The 24,185-nt window shown below is 42.0% G+C and overlaps 1 protein-coding gene across 2 annotated transcripts in view; it reads right to left on the bottom strand.

Annotated features, from left to right (window-relative positions):
• Positions 1–4,748: 4,748 nt before the first annotated feature.
• Positions 4,749–24,185, bottom strand: part of PI4KA (phosphatidylinositol 4-kinase alpha) — a 54,463-nt gene continuing 35,026 nt past the window's right edge. For both annotated transcript variants that reach the window (XM_059863813.1, XM_059863814.1), the window contains exons 27-55: positions 23,650–23,733; positions 23,205–23,294; positions 22,612–22,731; positions 21,947–22,039; positions 21,424–21,580; positions 21,022–21,149; positions 19,622–19,780; positions 19,246–19,397; positions 18,637–18,744; positions 17,800–17,927; positions 17,604–17,723; positions 16,872–16,951; positions 16,541–16,734; positions 15,718–15,808; positions 14,756–14,923; positions 14,153–14,206; positions 12,815–12,935; positions 12,387–12,516; positions 12,199–12,269; positions 11,280–11,352; positions 10,996–11,066; positions 10,297–10,406; positions 9,602–9,706; positions 9,031–9,156; positions 8,582–8,702; positions 7,751–7,910; positions 6,819–6,908; positions 6,535–6,618; positions 4,749–5,456 (exon numbers count right to left, since the gene is read on the bottom strand). In XM_059863813.1, the coding sequence (XP_059719796.1) occupies positions 5,405–5,456; positions 6,535–6,618; positions 6,819–6,908; positions 7,751–7,910; positions 8,582–8,702; positions 9,031–9,156; positions 9,602–9,706; positions 10,297–10,406; positions 10,996–11,066; positions 11,280–11,352; positions 12,199–12,269; positions 12,387–12,516; positions 12,815–12,935; positions 14,153–14,206; positions 14,756–14,923; positions 15,718–15,808; positions 16,541–16,734; positions 16,872–16,951; positions 17,604–17,723; positions 17,800–17,927; positions 18,637–18,744; positions 19,246–19,397; positions 19,622–19,780; positions 21,022–21,149; positions 21,424–21,580; positions 21,947–22,039; positions 22,612–22,731; positions 23,205–23,294; positions 23,650–23,733 (3,240 nt within the window). In that variant the 3' untranslated portion in view covers positions 4,749–5,404. The remainder of the gene's footprint in view (positions 5,457–6,534; positions 6,619–6,818; positions 6,909–7,750; positions 7,911–8,581; positions 8,703–9,030; positions 9,157–9,601; positions 9,707–10,296; positions 10,407–10,995; positions 11,067–11,279; positions 11,353–12,198; positions 12,270–12,386; positions 12,517–12,814; positions 12,936–14,152; positions 14,207–14,755; positions 14,924–15,717; positions 15,809–16,540; positions 16,735–16,871; positions 16,952–17,603; positions 17,724–17,799; positions 17,928–18,636; positions 18,745–19,245; positions 19,398–19,621; positions 19,781–21,021; positions 21,150–21,423; positions 21,581–21,946; positions 22,040–22,611; positions 22,732–23,204; positions 23,295–23,649; positions 23,734–24,185) is intronic.

Below are 24,185 nucleotides of genomic sequence, written 5' to 3'. Positions count from 1 at the left end.
TGTGGGCACTTATTATTATAACTTCCAATTCCCTTTCCCTTTTGTCTGCCATGCTTTCCTTGGGAAGAGATACCTGAATACAGTCAGGTAGGTAACCTCCCCCTTCAGTGAACTGCCAGCCTTTGTTGTTTGCCTGTGTGATTACTGTGATTACTTATCTGTGTCACTGTGTCACCCTCCTGTTCTGCTCTCCCCTGTCAGACGGTAGAGCCACGTGGAACATTTCTCACTGCCACAGTAAGCACTGAGGCTCCCCATGGCTCTGCTGACCCTGGAGAGGTCTGTGTTAGAGTAACATGACTCCCAGCAACACTATCACTGCTATTAGGCCACTGATACCGTACCAGAAATAAACACAAAGGCATCACCTATAACTACAAAGCTTTAGACACAGGGCTGCTGCAGTGGCAAGGGCCCAGCAGAAACCCAGTTCTTCTGGGGAAGCTGTGCTAGTTACTAAACCAGCTGGTGCCAGGGCTGCAGGTTACCAGAGCTCATCTGCTCCTGCCAGCTAAGTAGCTTATCTAATAATTACACCATGTCACCTTACCAATCTTGCTTCTTTGGGAGTACAACCCCTGTGGCCTCCCAAATGCAGAATCCTTACAGAAACAGATGAGGCACCAAAAAACTCAAACAAACTAACCCACAAACTCTAGGTAACAGCGTGAGGCAGAGATCCTTTGCATCCTTTGCACATGTCAGTAACAAGGTTCTATCAGAGAGCCTTTATCTAGAAAGGATATCTGTGCACACTCTCATTTCAGTAGATTTTAGTCCTTGTTACATGAAACAAGCAACTGTCAGGTCTTAACACCAAACAGCACAGGCAAAATATTTTTCAAAAAGTCAAAGAATTAGTCATGCTTGAAGCTGTATGTATATTCAGGGCAAATTGTTTTGTTTGTTGCCGTGTTTTTTTGGTTGGTTGGTTTGGTTTTTTGTTGGGTTTTTTGTTTGGTTGGTCGGTTTTGGTGGGGTTTGGTTTTTTCGGGTTTTTTTTGTTTGTTTATTTGGGGTTTTTTTTGGATAGCATTCATGTGGAAGCAAAGGGAAAAGATGGACATATTTATGATACAAAGGAAAAAAAAAGTCTCATCCAAACCATTCCGTTGGCCACAATCCCTTCCCCCCTCTCCAGCATTTTTCCAAAAAGAGCTGTAGCTCCTCTTCCTATGTTGACTCATTCCATGGCTCCTCCACCGAGCTCCCATTCCCGGCCCACATCAGCCCTGATGCTGCTATGCAGCATGTGCTGGGTGCCTGCAGGGGGTACCGCGACCCCGCGTACCAGCCAGAAGATCACACAGGCACGTTGCGCTAACGGAGGTGGATTGCTGAGCTTCAGTCTCTAACGCACAGAATGAGATTAGCATTTGAATAGTGCTGATCAAGTTACCAGTGGCTCTGAACCCCGGGACCACCAGATGCAAATGAATCACTATAAATTTTGCTCCTTTCTTAAAAGCTCTTTATATGCGTGGCCACTGCAGAAAGAACTGCAGTAGGTATTGGCCCAGGAAGTCTGTCTCTCACCATGACTGGGAATTGCTGAGAGTGGAGAAACCACAGGAGCATCTTTCCCTAGATTTTTAATTTATTTTTTTTAATGAGCAGTTTTTTCCCCCTTTTTTTTTTTTTTTTTTTTTGATGTGTCTTTTCTCCCAAGGCTGCCCAGGCATCAGGACATATTCTGGCATAAAGTTCAGAGACAAAATCCTTCACAGTACCTTCATGTAGGTCTTAATTCTATCTGGTTTAATTACCTGAGTAACTTCTGAAAGTCCTGCCAGCCTCCATGTGTCAAGGACATATCCTTCCCTGGTGGGAGGATGAAGGTGAAGTAAGTCTGTGGTGACTCCAACTGCATTGATTCAGTATCTCAGAAGCACTTGCAGTATTGTGGGGTGTCTCAGTATTCTTGCCTCCTCAGTCTCTCTGGAGGAAGATACAGCACACAACCCACTTAGGAGGAATCTTCAGGGTACTGCCTTGCATGATTAAATGTAAACAGCCGAATCCCATCCGTATCTCAGTGGACACTCAATTACAGGGGAGTTTTCTCCCATGTCTGTGCCGCAGGAAGGAACCCTGAAGGGAGGGGAAGGGAAGAAGGTGCAGTTCACTTGAGAAAACGAAATCTGTGGATGTCAGATGTGCACCTGACACTGCAGAGAGATCAGAAGTCACAGGAGCCTATAATTTCTGCTAACATGGAGATTTAACATATTCACAACATTCTGCAAGATTCACAGCAGTACAAAATGATGCATCCATATCTCGAATGCAGCCATTTGAGTTTTTAGGACCATACTGTAAACAAGTTTGTTCTTACAGTAACTATACTCAAATGTCTTCAGTAGCTTTCATTTCTCTGAACAAACTTAAAAGAAACTAAGACCACATCAGCTCTCCAGATAGCCTGACTGAAGCAAGCAAGCACTGTGAAGAGCACTCAAACTCATTCACTTCCGGATACAAAACCTGGATGGCCTTAATTGTATTCCAGCAAATTCTGGGCATTCTATGCTAGAATACACACAAATTGCTATGTGGTTTGAGATTTGCAACTAGGAGTGACTTTCTGATTACCAAAGCTCCATTTGTTATTTCTAATATTATTATTCACCAGCTAATTACTCACTTCTAGCCCTAGATATTTTTAACATGGTACATTGATTCTGAGGTACAGGAAAGTACATGCACATAAGCACTGACTTGAATTAACAAAATATTAGAACTCCTCACCCCCTCCCCTGAGAAGAAGCCTTCACATCTCCTCACTCCACCTGTTCCTCGTTAAAGGAAAGGTGTGAGGAAGTTTACCACATTTGTAGTGTCAATCAGCTCCTTTGCTGTGGAGCATAAATAGGTTCAAGTAGCTGCAGGCACAGAGCACCAAAATTACTCCATGTCCCAGTTGGTTATATAATAAATCTGAATTAAATCAATAATTAAAGCAGTTCTTACATGCTACTTCTCCCTGATGAGCCTCCAAACCTTTTTAGAAAGCCAGTGGCACCTCCCTATAATGAGAAAAGGAGCTCAGAGCCCACTTCTCTGTGAGCCACCCACTGCACAGGCAAGAGACAAGACCCACTTTAACACCCATGGCAAAAGCAGGTGTAAATTTTGAATGCAACCCACAATGGAAAAGGGACAGGCCCTCCACTGCACCATGCACAGGATGCACCCTGAAGGCAGAGCCAAAACACGCTGCCCTGGCTGCCCCCCTCTGAGGCTCCCTGAGTTGTGAGCTCAGTGATGCTCCCCTCTCTGCAGGGACCTTCTCCAGTCACCCTGGCTTCGGGCTGAGGAGGTCCCCCTGAGCAGCTCTCGCTGCCTGGGCCCCAGGGACACTCCGGGAGACTAAAAGCTGACTCAGAGGTGCTCACAAATGCACACTCCCAAGGGGAAACCGTGGGCACAGCCATATAATCGACCTACCATCCCCTGAGACAGAGACCACCCTGATCTGCCGCAGCAGCCCAGCTTCTGAGGAACCCCCCGGCCTGGGCAACTACAACCCCGAACCATGCTCCTCAGGGTCACAGCTGCGTCCAGAAGCGTGACCCTTAGATGAATGGAACTGGGCGTTGCTCACACCACAGAACCGCACCTCAGGGCTGCGCCCACCCCAGGACAGAGCCCCGCCTCACGGCCAGGCCCCGCCTCAGGGCTGGGTCTCCCTCACGATACCACCGCCCCTCAGCGCTGAGCCCGCCTCGGGGCGCTGACCCGTGACCCGCTCACCCTTTATGCTTCGGGACCATGTGTGGCGTCCTCTTCAGCCCTCAGGGCTCGTTCTCCCTCGCGACGCCTCCATCCTTTCACCCCTGGAGGCTGTGTCCCCCTCAGCTCTCGGGGCCATACCCTGTGTCGCCCTCGCCCCTCAGGGCTGGGTGCCCCTCAGGGCCGGGTGCCCCTCAGGGCCGGGTATCCCTCAGGGCTGGCTGTCCCTCAGGCGGAGTGCCCCTCAGGGCTGGCTGTCCCTCAGGCGGAGTGCCCCTCAGGGCTGGGCGTCCTTCATGGCGGAGTGTCTCCCGGGGGGGGTGTCCCTCAGGACCCGGTACCCCTCAGGGCTGGCTGTCCCTCAGGGCGGGGTGTCCCTCAGGGCGGGGTGTCCCTCAGGGCCGGGTACCCTTCAGGGCTGGCTGTCCCTCAGGGCGGGGTGTCCCTCAGGGCCGGGTACCCTTCAGGGCTGGCTGTCCCTCAGGGCCGGGTACCCTTCAGGGCTGGCTGTCCCTCAGGGCCGAGTCCGGCCCCTCGCGCCGGTGCTCACGCTCGCGCAGCGGCGGGGGCCGCCAGGGGGCGCCCCGGGGATCTGCCCAGGCCGGGCACTCCCTTCCTTCCCGGAGGGCACGATTTGGACACTAGGGAAAAGCACCCAAAAGGGAAAAATCCCCTAAAGAGAGAAAAAAAAAATCCCCTAAAGAGGGAACAGCCCCTGCGTTGAAGAGCCCATGTAGCAGGACAAGCATGTAGATAGGGAAAAAACCCCGAAAGACCTATGTCCCAGCCCAGGATAGAGGCCCTCAGTCAGCAACGCTGTGGAGCTTTACCTTGGTCCTATATTCCAGCTCTTGCACCAAACATTTATTTTATGAATAAAAAATGTCACTTGAGATGGACAAGCAGCTGAAGAAGAAATTAGATTTCTCTATTAGAAAGAAAGGGCGTAATATAATGAACAGTACACAAATGTGCAGAGTGATGTACATACACTAAAAACAGCAAAGGACAAAATATTTGCAACAGACACGAAGTCTAAGGTATTTTATTATATTTTATAGATTAAATATATCTTCAGTAGAGTCTCTTTTTAAAACACACAAAAGGAAAAAATACATTCTTCATGTACATATGAAATACTGACCATGTAGCAGGGACCATGTACAGTGCAAAATATGAACACAGCTACACAGACATCACCACCTTGGATGATTATCGAGCTTTTTCTACAGTAAAATTGGAACAAGTTAACATTTCTGTTTCCAAAGAGAAATCCATACCCTTCCCTTCCATGGCATTTTGTGCGATTGTGCAGGAAAGGGTTTAATTTACTTTTTAAAGACATTACAAAATCCTTGCATTGCATGAAAAATTATCAAACTCCTCAAGCTTTACCACTTTCACACATTCACAACTGTAATACAATTTTTATTGTGATTGCAACCCAACTCCAAAAATCCAGGGAAAAACAGAAATATATATAACCTGGTATAGAGAAAGGAATGGATCAGAACTGATTGTTGCAGTGCTCAGGAAACACGTACCCAACACGTACACACACATACACAGAGGGTGGAAGATAGCGAGGTGTGACGAGCATCTCCTGTTTGTCACAAGTTTGGAGTGAGGGCACGGGGTTGCACGTTTCACTTCAGCAGTGGATCTCTAGTGTCTAGTAGGGGATGTCATTCTGGTAGTACTGGATCATGTCATATGTTCTACTCCTAGAGAAAAAAAGCAAACCAGAGGTAAGGAAAAGTTTAAAAAAACACTGCACCCATTGTCAAGAAACATTCATCAGGATCTCACAGAGACAAAACATGGGTGAAGGAAATCAGCTGCTAATCAAAACTAGTCCTCCATCCTTTGAAGGCATTGTGAAGGCCCAGTTACTGTTATGGACAGCACAAAACATCCTGCTCTTGTTTAAACTAGTTTTAAAAAGTATTTCCACACTTCCCAGCATGGCAACAGCATCAGCAGCTCGAATCCTGTGTTTGAATAAGCCACAAGCACATCACATGGCATTTGCAGTTTGTTTTAGGAGAAGGAAATGCATAATGAATGAATCAAGATCATCAGGGCTGCATGGAGACAGGATTATATGGAAATAGAAGTCATCTTAATTAAGGAGAATGCTAATAATGAAAAAAAAAGTGCAGAGGAAATCACAGCATTAACAGCAGCATCTCTGATGAGTGACTGAGCAAACAAATCTCAGCCTGTGAGAGATAACTCAATTATCCATGGGTAGAGCTTATTCAGGTCACAGATTAACCATGCCACAGGTAGAAAAGCTCAAGCTTGTCAGAACTAAGCTGGTTCTGGCCATTCACACAGCAGTGTCACTGCCTTCACCCCCCATTATTAATCTGAGATTCTGAGCAGGGGCACTAGGGAGCACCTGCACCTCCATTCTAGTGGGCTGGATCGGAGCCAGTGAGTGGCACTGGTCTCAAGCTGACCCCATATGGAACAACACAAGAGTTTGTAACAGACTCTCCAATATAGCCCACACAGTCTGTATTATCTAGCATAATAAAACATGTGCTTAAGATGTTTAACTACTACATTTATTCTTTAGTCTAACCAGCCTTGCTATTTGACCATCCTGGACTTAAGTCTTCCTTCCCAGCACAAAACAGAGGAGATGCAGCACATTCAGAAACAAAGTGCTGCCCTGCACTAGCAACGACTCAAAAATTTTTGGCATCTGACTGATAAAACTCTACTTTTCAGCTCTGCTCAAAGCCTGATGGCCTTCCTTTAGCCAGAGGGAGAAAACATGCATAGAAGCCAAACCTGTTGCTGAGGAAACAATTCTGGATGATCTTGATGATGAAAGTTGCAGCCTCCCTTTCAGTCATGTTGGGGCTGAATCTGTGTCTATATGCAGAAAATCACAATCAAATAAGAGAAAATTAGTGAGGTTTCCTTTGAACATGGTACAAATGTGTCTCTGCACAAGCTCAGCCAGGTGTAATTTCACTTCCTGCAAGTAGCTACTTCTTGTGAAACCACTTGGTACAAATGACATAATATTCTAATAAAAAACATTTTCCAGTTCACACTTATTGCTGACTTACTTCAACAGCTTGATTGTCTGCCCTCGGAAACAGGGCAGCCCTGTATCCAACATCAGGGTAACCAGTGAGACCACAGCATCCATGTAAGGCCTAGAGAAAGAGGACAAAAACGTCAGAGCATTCAAACTCCTGCAGCCTTAGCAGTTAAAGCACACAGGCCGAGGAGTTCAATGAGCTGGATCCCACCTTTTTCTGTAATTAAATCAACACAGATAATCCTCTTACATTTGCTGGTGAAGCTACACCATTGCTTACAATCTGTCACTTTAATTAAATGTCACTCCTTTATGCTGGACTGTCAGATACTCAGAATGCTGCAAGATGAAGTCTCAAGAAGGATTATGCAAAGTAATGCTTTAGCAAACAATATTTCTTTGGCATCAGAAAGGTGAAGCAGTGCACCAAAACAGCATAAAAGGCTGAAACCAGCAACACCACACAGGAACATACTACCTTTTAATCTTAATTACTCTGGGTAATTCTTTGCTACATCAGCCCACTTTCCCTTCTCCTTCCTGTCCTCTTGCTCAGAACATTTATTATCTACCAGGCTATTACTCTGCTACTTCAGTGACACACATTTGCTTTGCCACAAGAACTTTGTCCAGACTGTTTCCCCTCAAGGAACCAAAATGAACTTGATTCCAAGACAATAGTTTCTAATTGTATTAACAGTGCACTAAATTGTGTGAGGAAATGTGTGAAACATCACATTTATATATTGAATATATAAAATTTTAAAATATTACATAAGGACAAAAATAAAATACCACAACGATAACCTGTAAAATAGCAGGATTATTACATTGTTTCAAAGTTTGCAAGACTACCAGGTTCAGACTCCCTACAAGTCAACATTTGTTATTATTTATCTTCTCATCTGGCTTTGGGCATGCAAGAACTTCCACTCTGAGCAGCTAAGAACACCTTACCTGACTGCCAGATAGCCTCTGACACACATCTCCATAAACCATTTGAATGGCGTTGCCTCCATTTTCCCTCCCATTATCATCACCATCTCATCAGTCAGTTTAATGTCAGGCTCCCAGCCCAGGTTTCCACCAGGTGAGCTTTCAAACATGAATCCAAAATCTGTGCACAAAAGATAAACTGCCTCATAAGCTTTGTTGGTTAATTGTGCACTGTTAAAGCTGACAGAAGCAAGAGATGTGGATTGCTTGTATTAATGTAAACTTTTTAACTCCAACTGGAAAAAAGCTTTGGTGAAGTGTAAGAATACCAACAAAAGCATCATCAACATGACATGAGAACAGATGTAAGAATGGTGATATCAAATAAACTGCTGAAATATTGGTGCAGTTCCAGAAGAACAAAGCTAAAGCAGAGGTTACAGCCTCACACAACTATATAAATTTACTTGTCAAGTTTAATTCATACCCTTGCAGTGATGAAAGGAATCCAAAGACACATTTCTATAATTACACACATGCACACACGTATCCATGCATGAGTACACAAACATGTGTCATCCATCTGTGTGTATATGCTTTGCCATGTCATACATCTGTGTGTATATACTTTCCGGAACCTGACAAAACTTTACAGAGCTAAATTAACAGAAGCAGCCAACACAAACACACAACACTAGGCACGAAGGCATGAAAACCTTCCATGTATGTTTACAAACAGTGAAACCAGCATACAGGATCTCAAAGGGGAAATAGCTTATTGTCTGTTATCAGCAATACTTCAGAGCAGAAAGCAAAGGTAATAACTGACATTCAGAGGTGCATATGACTGACCAATATGAATGATGTGTCCCTGTTTGTCCAGCATGATGTTGCCATTGTGCCTGTCTTTAATCTGGAGCAGGAACAGGAGCAGACTATAGGCAGCCATACTGCGGATGAAATTATAGCGGGCCTGTGCAAACAACAAGTGAAAACAAATCAGAACAACTGACAGAATTTAATAACTCTCCATCAGGAGATGAGACAGACAAAAAAAGTTTTTTTCTTCCATTCATGATTAGTTTGAAGCAATGTCCAGTGACATTCTCCATACGTCTATAGCTGCAATTACTTCTTTAGCCAACTCACTAATAGCTAAAAATGGATTATTATTAGCATTATCAGCATCAGGAACTAGATACAGCATTATAGTAGTCATTATGTAATTATTTGTCATTACTTCTTATAGGTAGAATGTTTCTCAGTTGATATTTTGCTATGCTTGCCCACTGATATTTTACCTTCTGGAATGCAAGGGTAGACTCATCTCCATATTGCCTTGTAAAATAATCATACATCCCAAAGTCTGTCTGCCTGCCCAGCTGGTCACGGGATGTGCAGTCAGGAATGCACTCAATAACACCACACTGGAGGGGAAGAAGAGAAACAGCTTTGTAAAGCATGCTCCCAAATATATTTTGTTCATGGCTCTTGGCAGTCATACAGGTTCTCTGGGAAATGTGGGGAAGCCTATAGATCATCAAATACAAATTTTCTAGCTTATTAATTTGAAAAAAGTATATCCTCTCTTTTAGGATTTCCATGCAACTAAGACAAATTCTGTGACTTTCCACTGCTTTGCACAACGTAGTCCCAGAAATCAAACCAAACATTTGCAAGCAGCAGACTTTCAGAGCCAAAAGCTTTAGAAAAGCAGGAAGCAGGAGAGGAAAGACTCTTTCTATTGCTGGTACTCCAAATATTTGGCATAAGTGATGTGAGCAGTACTTCCTTGTAGAATGGAATTGTTATGTGTGCTGGAAGAAAGTATTTTTGAATTTTTTACAGCACTACAGTTAATTGCTCACTTACCCCAGGAGCTGTGGCCACCACTCTATATGGAAACACAAAAAGATCCAGGCCTACCAGCTGAAATATGTTCTTGAAGAGATCGATGATTTGTAAAGCTAGCATGTCCTGTCAGACAAGAAAAAAATTGCACAAACATTACAGGTGTTACAGGTCATAAACTGGATTATAAACATGCTCTGCAGAACTCTGAAGTGCACATTAAGTTAAGCAGGTGTGCAGATGTGTGCTTGTGTATGTACTAGGGGGGAAATCAAAAAGGGAACTGATAAATGCTGTGTGAATGGGCAGCAAGCAACATTGATGATTTAACTGCTGACCTAAGAATGAACTGCCTATCACCCTTTCATAAAAGGGCTATTAATAACTCCAGGGATAATAACCAGCATTCCCTCTTAATCAATCAAACTTCAATGTACAAGATCCCACCTTAGGAACTAAAGCTATATTACCAATAGCTCAACTGAAAAATAAATTCTGTAAAAAAATTTTTAAGGTTTGGTAAACCTGTCTTGACAGAATGACCTTTATTTCCAAACCAGAATTTCTCTAGTGGTACCACACAGTCGTCCCTATCAGTCCATAACTGATTACCAAAGTTCCAAAGGAAAATACTTCTATATTAAAATTATTTCCTTCTTATGTATTATCACCTAAAAATCTGCCTCCTCTAAGTGCAAAGCCCAACAGCTTTGTACCTGTCTGCAGTCATCGCCCACTTTAAAGATTGCAGCCTGCCAGCAGACCTTCTGACTGTCCTCATCCTCTTCTTCACTCTCATCGATGGAGTCAGAGCGACAGCGCAGACCTGCAACAAGAGAACCAAGCAAAACCCAGACATGCACTTGAAGTAGTAACTTTCTGTCATGACAAGCCCTCTGCACTCAAACCCACAGCATTCCACTGCAGGTGCACCACAGATATTTCTGCTTTACAAGGTAACTATCATAAGATAGTTCCCTTTGTCTAGTGGAATTAGAACATCTCAAACCAGTGTTTGTGATTTATCTAATAAGTGCCTGCACTGCGTTGAGCTAGACAGCTGGAGACTCCCACAAAACGTCTTGTGAGAGAAAATCTGCCAAAACCTGGATTTTGCTACTGTCTAAAAACCCAGAAAAGGCCAGTGATTTCTATTTTAGTCTAAAGTAACTGTTATAATTTCTTCAAGAGCTCTATGTGGCTTGCTTCTTGGAACTTAAAAAAAAAAATTAAGTTTTCAGCATTTTCTTCTCTCTTCCTTTAATCCAGTTTAATTTCTCAGCTGAATCATGGCAGATAAAGTTCAACACAGAAATACTTTTTCTGCAGTGGTACAGGTCACTAAAAGCAGGCAGATTTAAAGGCATTGCTGACTATTAATTAGTAATATCAGTGATTAAATTGCAGTTATTCACCTTCTTTTTCAAGCTCACTGACTCCGCATCGTTTCACTTTGAATTTGGCCAGATAAGGTGCTTTTGCTGCACTAAAATACAGAAGAAACAAAGATGATGATGATGAGTGCAACTAGCCAAACAAATATTTATAGAAAAATACTTGAATATCATTAATTAACTTAACAAGCATATATATATATATATATATATATATATACATATATATATACACACATATATATATACATATATATATATATACACACATATATATATATATAAATAAAACAAGAGCATGGTACCTCTGCATAGGAGTTCCTGATTTGTAATCAATATCCAGAACAATTGCTTCAGGATTGCTGGGCAAGTAACAGCCTGCAAAACAGCAGACAGCTGAGAACAAATCCACGGTGAGACAATGCAAGTTGGACAATAACTGATGGCAGTGCTTACAACTTCAGTACATAGTTTTGAATTAATGTTAGACAGAAACTGGAGATTACAGTCTGTGAGCCATGAAGGATGTGGTATCCTTTGCATTAGAGAGAGATTCCCAGAACCTGACAGTTTTGAGCTAATACTGCAGAACCTGTACCACAGAAAGGTCCAGAGAGGACATCTCTTGCAGCAGTCCTGAATTAGCTGTGGCAGCAGCCCCAGTGGGCAGTGCCCTCAGCCACCAACACATGGTACAAGGTCTGAGACCTGTTAGAGGTCAGGAAAAGCTTTCATTAAACTCCATTTTAAAGAGAAGATTCAGGCTGGGAAAATTTATGTTCAAGATTTGAGAGTACCCTCAGATAATGACATTTCAAAGGAATGCCTGATGGGAGAAAGGGGAGAATTAAAGGAACATGCTTCATTCTTGAAATAACAAAACTTCTCAAAACCACCACATCTTTTTAAAAAAGAAGGTGATAGAAAGCAAAAGAGTTTATTTATCCTTCCTCTTCAGACACACACTTCTACTTTTATCCACTATATGTATTACCTAACTTGCTTTTGGGTAAGTTTTGATGCACTATATAGAAATTATTGGATAAACAAAAATATTTGATTTTTTTTCAAGAAAGAAATAATCAAATAAGAACATACACCAGCACCAAAACTGAAATCTCTACAAACTGCCACTTGTAGGGATTTCAAGATCTGCTTGCAGAAAATAAATAATCATGTTGAATGTAAAAGCCCACAATTTTATATGACTAAATCACATCTTACCGGGCTGCACTTTCACCTCAGACAGAGCACTCAAACAAGCTTTTTTTCTTTCATCTCCTTTAGGAAATGGCCTAGAAAGATGAATTACCTTTTAATTATCTGCATATTATATATTACTCTACACAGTAGCCTCAAGTTTGTTTCAAACTTATACAAACTGAGCACAATTTCTGAAGTACAATTCTTACTTGATAATGGCTGAAACATTGGTGATTTTATTAAAGAAATCAAACTCCCGTTGGTAGAACTCCTTGGCTGGGCCAGACAATGAGCCAGTTATCTCCTCCACTAACTGCTCCAGAAGTTCCCCAATGTCAGCTGCATGTGAAAAAAAGGAAGCAACTGTGTCAGAAGCTTATTTCAGAAAGTAAAATGATATGACTGATGGAGATCAGCACCTTTGGATAGTATTCAGAAAAAGGTACTGAGGGAACCAGCACCCTGTCTCTCTTGATAGACTATCAGGCACTGATGCAGAATGGGCCCTACCTCTTCAAGTAAAAGAGAATTTCCCAGCTAAAAGGATTCTTCCTGACAAGCAAGCAGCAAGAGGAAGATTTAGACTGGACTGGGAAAAGGAAAGGAGTCAAGTCAGATTATATTTTAAAGTACTCACGATCTTTTTGATGTCCTTCTTCATCCAGGTAGATATTGGTTTTCATGTTCCAGATGAACTGGTGAGCCAAGAGCTGAGATTTGGAAGCTGCCCACAGGATGTATTCCCTAACGTAACCCATCTGCAACCACAGGCAGACCAGTAAGGATCAAAGTTCTACAACTCTCAGACACAGTATTACTGCTTCTAACAGCTATTCTACAAACCCAGAAAGTGTTAAATGGATGGAAAGAAGACCTCTGCACCCTCCCATTTTGCTAAAAAGACATGAATGACAGTGTATTTTAAAAGGTGGCAAACTGATCTTAAATTGTTTTCAGCTTTGTTACTGACCTATTCTGTTATTCTAATCAGCCTTTCCCCACCTCTAGGCCATTTTCTGTCTGTTCTTTTTGGATTTCAAATCTCTTAGAGCTCAGAGCATCTTCTACTATGTGTACCAAGCACAGTGTAGCAGGGACACTGGTGTTGCCTGGCATCACTTTGTGCTCCTGTAATACCACAAATCTACACAGTGTCACAGGGACTGTACAGTCTGGCAGCAAGAACTGCATGTGCTGGCACAGTTCCACTGAAATTCTGGAAAGTAAGAAGACACTTATGAAGTTGAAGTGTCCAAGAAAATCATACTCCTTCCAGGAGCCACATTCCCTTTCCTCTACCTGCAACTGCTTTTGTAGTCTCTAGGTATTCCTAGAGGTCTTTGACTGACATTAACAGACAGGTGTCTGATGTTTGTGCTCTGCATTGCAGAGTTCTCAAAGAAGAACTACAGTCAGTCACCTACACTATGGGATGGGAATATGTTCACCTGAAACTAAAGCACTGACCAGAGTTCACTGCCTCGCTGGCAGGTAGAACGATCTCACATTAATGAACTCTGAACTTGGCTGTCTAGCTTTACTTTGGCTTCTGCAAGATAAGGCTGAGATCTGATTTCATACGTGTGATAGAGCACAAGACACCCCTGGATGTCTTCTCTGGTTAACTCTACAGCAAAATGATTAAGGGTAATGATTTAACTTCATTAATGAAGTTGTCTCATGCAGACCTCCAAAAGCTCTATTCAAACAGAGTCCTCACCTTAGGTTTCCCATAACAAAATCTCTTTCCTGACAGATGAGCTACATAGCCTTTCTCAAGTTTATGTGCTCATAGAAGAGATGTATCCAAAACCAGCCACCCTCTAGAGACAATAATTTTTCTTCTATGTATTAAATATAGCAAAATAATAAGCAGCATTAGATTAAGCTTAATTTTTGTTTATTTACTGCTTTAAATCTAAAAGCTGCATTAAAAATCTTTTTTTCTTCACATGCAGCTGATTCATAATCTCACCTTGTCATACCGCAGTGCCTGAACAATCTGTGGAATGTAGAATAAAATGGCATCCTGAAAGAGAAGGGATGGCAGGGTTTTACTGTTTTGGTTTAGTAGTCAGAAGGGAAGATGAGTCACATACACAAAGAAAAGCTCCTTTCAGTTAGGTGATAAACAAAATCCCACTGCCTCTTCATTTTAAACTGTGTATGCAACTCTCTCAAATCTAAGTATTAATCTGTTTAGTTACTCTCTTCAAAAATATAATTAATAATCATGTACTTCACAGTCCTAATAGAAGTCTGACAAGTGCTAAAAAACAGCTTTCTGTGCCTTAGAAGAAACAACTTTGCATTGAAAGAAGAGGCAAAAGAGATGATTTGAGAAGGGCAGTCTGAAGAATTCAGCTTAGTGTCATTTACAGCACAGCTGCAAATGCATGAGCCAGGTTTACATGGGACAATCAACTTCATGTTTCTATCCCACTCTGTGCACATTCTGCAGTGTGCTATGCCCATTTAGCACATGCCTCTCCATGGCATTAAAATGAAACTTGTGGCCACAGTGACCAGGGCCATAACTTCCCCTGGAGTGTTGAGACTTTCTTGGAACTCTTCTTACCGGAGGGAAAGATCTCAGGACTTTAACTCCATACTGGGCTGTCAGAGGATGGGGTGGGTACATGCTGGAGAAGTAGGACAGGCCAGTTGGTGGATCTGTGGGTGCCCAGCACAGGACGTGGCTGAGCTCAGGTGCATCAGCATCGATGGTGTGCCAGGTGACCAGGTACTGAAAAAGCAGGTCAGACACATTAGGGGTTTGTAACACTCACTGATGTGTGGGTACCACACATCGGACAGTAATGCTGTCATCTACTCCCTCCAGCAGGACAAGTGAAATATGGAACATTCCTTTTTTACAAAACTATGGCTGTTTTATCTAATGCATATTTTTCCATGGAAACCTAGCTGTTAGAATCACCTCAACTCCCAGAATACCAAATGAAGTTACTAAAAGCACAGTCCAGGAGTTCTTGAACAGGGAGAAAAAATAAAGGATGAGTCATTTTGAAAGGGTCAAAAAAAGTTCAATTTTCCTGCTATCTATTTTACAGGTGATGTACAGAACACAGTTCTGACAAGACTGTCCCTCACAGGACTAAAGTGCTCTACTGCAGATCAGCATGATGAGTCTTCCTCACTTCTAGACCTTGGCCTCTGGATACACAGAAAAGTATATGCCTGAAATAACTTCAGCAGCAGTCATCATGGCTTGGTCCAGTGATCTTTTCATTTATTTTGCCAAAGGAACAGAGATGGTGGTTGAAGTGCAAGTGATGAGTTTTGAGCCACAGTGAGAATACCCAGAAGCAAAATGTACAAATAGCTAACTGGCTACCTCCTCTCACTGCCGTGATTCTCCTCTCAGCATCCTATTTCCACAGCTGTTCTGTTATTCTCTCCTACCAGAGATATGGGTAGCACTAGAACATACACTGTGGTAAGTCAAGACTGTATTTTCCAATGTATCTGAGTGAAATGGGCCTCCTAGGGCCCTGTAACAGTAAAAACATTCCCAGGTACCTTTATGGCCTCAGGAACATCACTAACAGCTCCCGGGTCCAACCGGACCAGACGGGTCACTTCTGTTCCAATAGCTTCAGTGTTCTTAAACCTAAGTATAACCAGGAACACAATAACATTATTAGAAAATTTTGATGGCTTCTTCTATTTATGTGAAGATGAGAACAGCAGAAGGCAGAAAACTATATGCTAAATAAACAAATAGTCCAACTATGAAATAACATACCCCAATATGCTGTGGAAAGGGGTTTCTGAAACAACTGATCCTCATCCAGTGCTTTTGTATAAACCAGTTGTATTTCAGCCCACTTCCACTAGTGGATTCTTGGCTGAAATATTCTGTCTGGAATTCCACAGCAAGCAGTGTACAGAACTCTACTTGGCAAAAACGATCACTGTCGTAAGGGGGAAAGAATTTCCTTTCCCTTCTGGAGCCAACTATGCTAATTCGCCTATAATAGTAAAGTGCAAACCAATATCTAGCAAAAACACTGCATTCCAAGATACTTTTAGCACTGCTTAAATGCTATGCTATTTAGTAGCAAAATGAATGCTATTAAAAAACAAACCTGATTTCTTCTGAATCAAACACTGTCTAAGCGCTGGCAAAAAGCAGATGGTAGGAAAGGCAGGTGGACTTCATGAGTGACTGAGCCAAATGAGTCTATTAAGTAATCTAGTTCTTTTCAAAGGTCTCAAACAGTTGTGACAGTATGCAAGAGGCTGCAACCAGCATCAAGTGCTATCAGTATTTACTGTAAATACTCACTCAACTTCTAAGGCAGCAGTAATTGCATCAGTTGTTTCTTTTGAAATATCTCACCTGGTAGGCAGCTGCACAGCAAGATAAGGAGAAATGCTCCAAGCCAGATTCACATTATCCTTCCACTGCTTCTCACTAAGACTGATGTATTTAGATCTCCAGTTTGCTACACTGCTCTCTCCAGTTTGATCCAGCTCCAGCTCAGGGGAAGACAGTGGATTGTACCATGTGATCAAGCGTTCGATCTCAGTAGCCTGAAGGAAACAGGAAAAATAAAGGGTTTTCTGGAAGAAGCAAAACGCTCCCAATGTCATACTTTAGTTTATATATCCTGCAACAATAAGAGGGTCTTAGAAATTCATGCAGTTTGCCCATCCTTCTGATGACTCACCAGCAACGAGAGCAGTAATGTCCTGCGCTTCATGTAGTACTTGTGCAGCTGCGTCCCCCTGTTTGTCTTCTTGGACATTCCTGGAGAAAAGGATTAAAAGGTTTTCAGTGGCTTTTGTTCAGTAGGTGAAACTGTACTTTTAAACTGTCCACAGCTGAAAACATGAACACAGAAGAACTGAATAACCACAGGACACCTGTAACTTAGATCAGATTGGCAGCAGGAAGTCAGCACTGCAGCCACTCATCGTGCAGGTGTTCTTTGAATATATGGAGTACAACAGGCTACAGAGATATTATTGTAGCCAGCAGTGCATTCACTTTAGGAACATGAGAGTCTTATAAAAAGAAGGAGAACGTAGCTTTAAAACTGTCCAAAAATACAGTCCATGATCTAATGTCACTCTGCTGTCCCCAAAAAACACTAGGGGCATGTTTCCATGAAGTAAAAAATTCCTTACAGGATTTCAATACAACTTGATCTCTTCCAGTCTTATTTCTCCTGCACAACAGAATTGAACATTCTATCAAAAAACTCAGGTGATATCAGAACTTCCCCACTTGTCACCAGTGAGACTTTTTCTGCCTTTGATTTTCAGAGTTTGGCACTGGTAGTTAAATAGCATGCCAGAATATGAGCCTGATGTTTAATGTAAATATTGACTTTAAATATCTGAACATAAACCATGCTGTAAAATTGGCTGTAATGAGCTGGTTGCTATCAAAAAAATACCTGATTTCTTAGATATGGTTGACATGCCACTGGACAAGGGATAAGTATTTATCCATCCTTGTGTAGCCTGTTGCCGAGACCCAACATTGATATCCAGGTTGCTCCTGGTGTCTTGATTATCTAAGAACAGAGCACAGACCTGATGTAGAATCCAAAGAAACCAGACACTTTCAAAACAGCACTTGAAGGAACTCACCAGGTGGCACAAGTTGGCTGGCAGTCAGATACTTCTTGTCTGAGAACATTGCTGTCCAAAACTTGATCAATATGCTGATATCCTCACGGAGCCTCTTTTCTCCTTGTGTAGGGAACTTTGAAGGACAACTTGAAGAAATCACACAAATAATGTAATATTGAATGCATTGGGGGGGGGAAAAAAACTCACAGCAGTCAAAAACCCTCACCAGCCTAAGCAAGTTGTACTTTTTATTCTGACTGAAATCTACAAGGATGAGACCACACATCACTACATTTTATCCTCATGGCTTTATTATGTCTGACTGAAGAGCACAAACTTCCAATTATAACTGAAAATTAGGGCAGCAGTCTGTCAGCCTCCTGGATTCATTTGAAAGTTATTAGGATTGAGTGACCTCCTCACATTCAGACATTCCTATCAATTAAATTTTCTTTTGTGCCTGTGTCAAATGTTGAAATAATCAGATTCAATGTGTCTGTATTTTGAAAACAATGAAACTGTATTCCAGCCACACATACTATAACAGCAGTTCTTTAAACCTTAGAAATCTAGATACAATTTTGAGCATTGAATAAACTTAAAAATAAAAAAAAAGGGAAAAGAACAGAAACATTCCTGCTTTTTAAATCACACATAAAATCTGAAACTAATATATAAGCCTCTTTGACATCATTTATGAACCATACTTAAGCACAAGACAAGTTTCTGTTAAAGTGGGTAAAAAAGGAAAGGAAGAAAAATCACTACAAGACCAGCTGCTGCTTTGAAGTATCACTGAAGGTCCAGGAAAAACACAAACACATTTTCAGTGAGTTGTTTCAAATAAAAGAGTACCTGAAATAATCAAAGGCAGTTGAATAAATCTTTTCTCTCAAAACATTTCGGATAGTTGCATTTGGAACCACATCAGCATGCAGCAAAGACAAACCCAGGGTCAGCAACCTAATAAGCAAAATAGAGAATGGAAATGTTGGCTCTCCCAAAATGGTGACCAATACTCCACCATGCAAACCACAACTATAGCTTAAAGTGTAGTCTGAGAAGTGTCTGTTTCAGAGCTCTTAGCAACTGTTCACATTATTGCCAGTTTGTTTTTAAAGCTCTGAGCGCTGAACTACAGAAAGTGAAAGCCTTCAAGTCACAAAAGATGAAAATAATTGATGAAGCAAAGACTAGATTCATTACCAGATCCACGATGTGGGCTATTCACTATATGAAATCACCCATGAAATTTCCTGAAACACCAAAAAAGTACTTTCAAGCTGAAGTGATCAACTTCTGCTTTGAAAACAGAGCTTAGACTGCATCACTGCAGGCTTTTAAAGCAATTCTCAGCACCTGAAGCCAAGCTAAACATGTAGTGTTTAGCTGTTTTCTTCCATCTCCCTATAACCTTAATTCTTATTTCCGCGATTGCAGAAGGAAAAACCCAAGAGCACTCACTTGAATCGGGGCCCAATGGCTGCCACGTGCCGGTTCAAGCTGCCTTTGGCGCCCCCGATGTTCAGGGACAGGGAGCGCTGGAGCAGGCTGGAGAAGATCTCGATCTGGTCAGAACTGCAGTACTTGGCTATTTCAAACCTCTGCACCAAAAACTGAGAACAAGAGACAGACATGCCATGCCTCCTTTGACCTTTCTGAATTTCAAACCCCACCCCTAGACTTCTCTGTTTCAAACACCTTTCTCCCCCTCAATGATTATGCCCATCTAAACAGAGTGTCTCTCCTGGCTGTGAGCACAGGACTCCAGTCCTTCCCCAAATCACAGCAACGGGAAATACAGACTGCCACAGGTGGGACATTCAGAAAAAATACACACCTCTATCCAGATGTAATGTGGGGTCACCTCTGGTGGACAGGGCCTTGGCTGGCTCTCCTCTGAGGCTGCTAATGGATCTGCTTCTTTCTGCTCTGCAGAAAACAGCCCAACTTTCTGCTCCACTGTCATTTGCCAGGCTCCTGCCATTTCCCGCATGAACTGCAAAAAGGGAGGTGACAGAGCTTCTTGTTTCAAGAGCATCTTCTTACATGGAAAGCACAACCTTTCCCCACAGCACACACAAGAACCTACTACATCAATTAAAATTCACGGCAGTGCTGACAGAGAGGCAGAGACAAGTCTATACATTCCACATGAAAGAAAATGTTTCTTTCACATACTACATTACAAAAGGAAGAGAGACTCCCCCAGAATCTCAGCTAGTAACAGAAAGACTGAAGGCAGCAGCAGCCAGGCACTGTATTTTGTTGAGGAGACTGAACTGTTAGATCAGCCCATGCCATCCATCCTCCTGCTCCACTGAAGGTTGCTGCCTCCCACATGAGCCCAGCAGGGACAAGCACACACCAGGCTCCCGTGACCTGCAGGACATGGTTTGGCCCCTGAACACACTCTGGCTGATCAAGCACAATATAAAGATGGCACCTAATTCAGTTTTATTGATCCTGCTCTCAGGAGCAGCATCCTCTGTAGTAAGAGGGCTGAGCAACCAAGGGTGGTTCTCTCTCATCCTCAACCAGATACAAAGACATTTCCCCAAATGCCCAATGGAAAAAAAATGAAACTGATGCATAAGAAGTTAACCACTGAAACCTGCAAGTAAACTCAACTAAGTAAATTCAGATGGATGGTTGTCTCCAGCAAGTGAAGCACTTGGTGCTCCATAAGCAAAGCAATTACCAGAGGCAGCTTTCTCAGCTGTGTGGACTGTCACTACACCATGCTGAGTTGCTTTATTACCATTACATTGATCCCCATCTCACAAAATACAAGTGGCTTAGCCTGTTACAGGATTAGGACATTTGCAAGCCTGTATTTTTATGTAATGGTGCAATACCAGATACCAAAGGTTGATTAATGAGCAGAGACACTGATTTCTCTTTATTTCAAAACACCATTCTATAGTTTGTGATAGTATAGAGTCAATTTATGAACAGCTCAGGCATCTCATCAGCAAAGTAAATTCTACAGCTGGGATTCTAACAGGTTCCTTTTGCTGTAACATTTATGCTGTTGGGAAAGGTCTGCTTCCCACAGTCCACCTCGTGGGGGTGCTCAGACTTCCAACAACACAGGAACAGAGGCTTCCTGGCAGGCTAAAGTGATTAACAGTGCATTTAAATATCCTTGACACAGACTCACAATATCTGTGAATCTCCCAAAATCTTCTCTCTTCCCCCTGGCAGGGGCAGAGAACAAGCAATTAAATCACTTCCTACCGGCACTTCTATTCCATTCTTGGCAGCAAGCAGCCACTCCCAGCAAGCAATTGCTGTTTCCATGCCATGCTCATTGAACATTCGCAGGGGTCCCCAACACAGATGATGAAGGAGCTGGGGATCACAGTCTGAAAACAAACATTCACTCAGATTTCTCCAACAGAACAACTGCTTTCCACATCAGCTTGAAATTGGCATGCACCATAGGTAATAATCAGTTCCTAATAATAAATAGCTTTTGGTTTAAGGAGGCTTTTCCCCTGTAGAAGCTTAATTGAAAAAATTCAAAACACAGTTTTGCTGCAAGTTGGTGCATACTGGGTTGGTATATGGGTAGTTTTTGTAGTTTATTACTCTTGGCATTCACCATCAGAAAGCAGAACTCCATTTGGTTTTCATTACCTTTGCTGCTTATTAGCAGTGCAGTCATCTTAAACATGGCCTGGGTGTAGAATTCAGTATTGCTTGATTCAAGAGCAGCATTCAGGTCTTTGACCATAAGTTTATTCAGGTCAGATGTTCGTCCTGTGGCATTTGAGAACTGAATCATTCCAGAAACCTGTAAAATTGAGGGGGGTTTTCAACAAAGAACAGTATTTTTAGGAATCCAGTTAAGTATTGGTCACATGCTGATTAGGGAGCTCCACAAACAGAGGCATCTTTTGTTACTACTTTATCAAATCTTTAGCTTTATCTGCAATCTAATCTTTAGCTTTATCTAATCTTTAGCTTTATCTGCAAGACTAACACTAAAATGATCTGTTTAATAAGCTAGGAAAATTATACTCTTTATCCTGAAGGGATTTATAGACTATATTTCATGGAACACAGACCCATACACCAGTATAGGTTGGAAGGACATCATCCCAAGAAGTGATGCCAGAGCTTCTGGACAGCCCCCATTCATGGACAACCCTGTACTTACTTCTCCTGCGTAACGGTTGCGCAAGTTAAGAGAAGCCATGAAGTTGGAGTAGTCCTTCTTCACACAAGTTGGTCTTTCAGTTAGCTGGGTTGCCTACGGCCAGACCATAACAAGGTGCTCATATCAAACCATTTGTCTCTTTATCTTTTTATTCCTTCACATATGTTTTACATTTCCTTATGCTTATAATCGTAGTAGTATCAGGACTGTTACATACAACAGCACCAGGACAGATCAAAATCAAGCAAGGACTATGTGTATTTCTTCCACAGAATATCCTGTGCTGGAAGGGACCAACAAGGATCATTAAGCCCAACTCCTGGCCCCGCACAGGACAAACCCAACAATCACACCACACCATTGGAAGCATTGTCCAAACACCTCTTGAACTCTGTCAGGCTTGGTGCTGTGACCACTTCCCTGGGAAGCCTGTGCCTGTGCCCAGTCACCCTCTGAATGAAAGAACCTTTTCCTAATACTCAGCCTTAAACCTCCCCTGCCACAGCTTCATGACATTGCCCCCTGTCATTGGTCACCAGAGAGATCAGTGCCTGCCCCTCTGCTGCCCCTTGTGAGGAAGTTTCAGGCAGCAACGAGGTATCTCCTCAGCCCTGTAATTTGTCAAGGTCTCTCTGCAGGTGCACAAAGGAACAAACAATACTCACGCCCAGAGTGGTGTTCTGCCTGTTGTAGCCTGCAAAGTGCAAAACACTTTCCGTAGCCATGGCCAGTCCAGTGTGCTGGGACAACCCTGATACCCAGTTCTGGTGTTTGTTTAGGTACTCCTAGAAAAAAAAACCAAACCAAACTCCAGAATACTTCATTATCCTCAGAACAAGGCAGCTCATAAACAAGTGCTGTATCACTGCCAACTACAGGAAACTTGATTACAAGTGTGACAAAAGACAGTCTCTACTCATCCCTTCCGGGCATTGTTCCCCTGGCAATAAGATTTTCTGAATGTCCTCCTAATTACACAAAGAGTAAGACCCCTTCTATATTCAAAATGAATAAAGTTATCAAGATAAATGCTTGAAGGCTGTGATCTTCTCTTAAAAGAATCACTTCTGACAAAAAAACCCCTTATGAGATGAAGTGTTTTGGACTACATGGAAGAAGGGAAAGTAATTAGTTGTCCTTTCACACAAGGATAGAATCCCTTGAGGCTCTTTTTTTAGGGAAGGAAATATAAACCTCAGTAGATTTGCAGTGTCCAAGATGTGTAAAAATCAAATTTTCACAGAAGCAGACCCCTTACCTGTAGATGAGATTTTGTAACAGAGGGAGCCCATTTCATTGCCTCTTGCAGAATCATCCCACAGCGTGCAGCAAAGTCCTTGACTATACTCTAGAATAAAAAGGATCAACACAATCAGTAAAATACAGGACACTTAACCAGAGGAACTGGTCTTAAGGGTGTAATAAGTAACATAGGGAGCAAGACAGTTGTAGCAACATGACACAGTTAAAATTCTCTGTAACAGTTGAATGTGTCCTTGATTAGAAAAGAACTGCCACACTTTAAGTCAAGTAAAATAGTTAAATTCAGAAAACCTTAAATACTGTGTCATATCCTATTAGAAAAATCTTACCTAGGGAAGGACTTTTAAAAAATGACCATTCAGAGTAGCTCACTGATTTATCTCCAGGCTATGAAACAAGACATTATTTCATTCTTTGATAAATCAAGGAGGGCCACCCACCTCTCTGGCTTCATGTGTGTCAGGGACTGTTATTCTGTAGGGAGCATCAGGAATGTCATAGTATGGTTGGTCCTTGTGAATGTCCTAAAAAGAAACACTTATCAACTCTCAGTAAGACAAAATTTATCAACACCTGACATTAACACTACAGGTAGCAAACAAGAAGCTTGATTACCAAACTTTTTTTGCTGACATTTGCTCTCAATTCAAACATCTCTAAAAGAAACTGTTTGCATTCCAGTTTGATTTTTAGAATAATAATTTCAAAAATCCAAAGCACTTTCCTCAACATTTCATATTAAAATGAAATTCTATAAAGCATTTTCATCTTCAAAAATTCTAGTATGTAACAGATTCAAGAAATATGGATACACATACACAGACTGGAGAGAATACAATCTGAAAACCATAATTCACAGAAGATCAAACAAACCACAAACCAGAAAAACACCACTGAGATTTTATTTCAAATGAGACATTTCAACAATTGTAAACCACATCTGACAACTTTTTAGCACTAGTTTTACTACTTATGA

The sequence above is a fragment of the Haemorhous mexicanus genome, chromosome 19 (assembly GCF_027477595.1).
Source record: "Haemorhous mexicanus isolate bHaeMex1 chromosome 19, bHaeMex1.pri, whole genome shotgun sequence".
Classification (NCBI taxonomy): domain Eukaryota; kingdom Metazoa; phylum Chordata; class Aves; order Passeriformes; family Fringillidae; genus Haemorhous; species Haemorhous mexicanus.
This window is presented reverse-complemented; position numbering and strand designations above follow the sequence as displayed.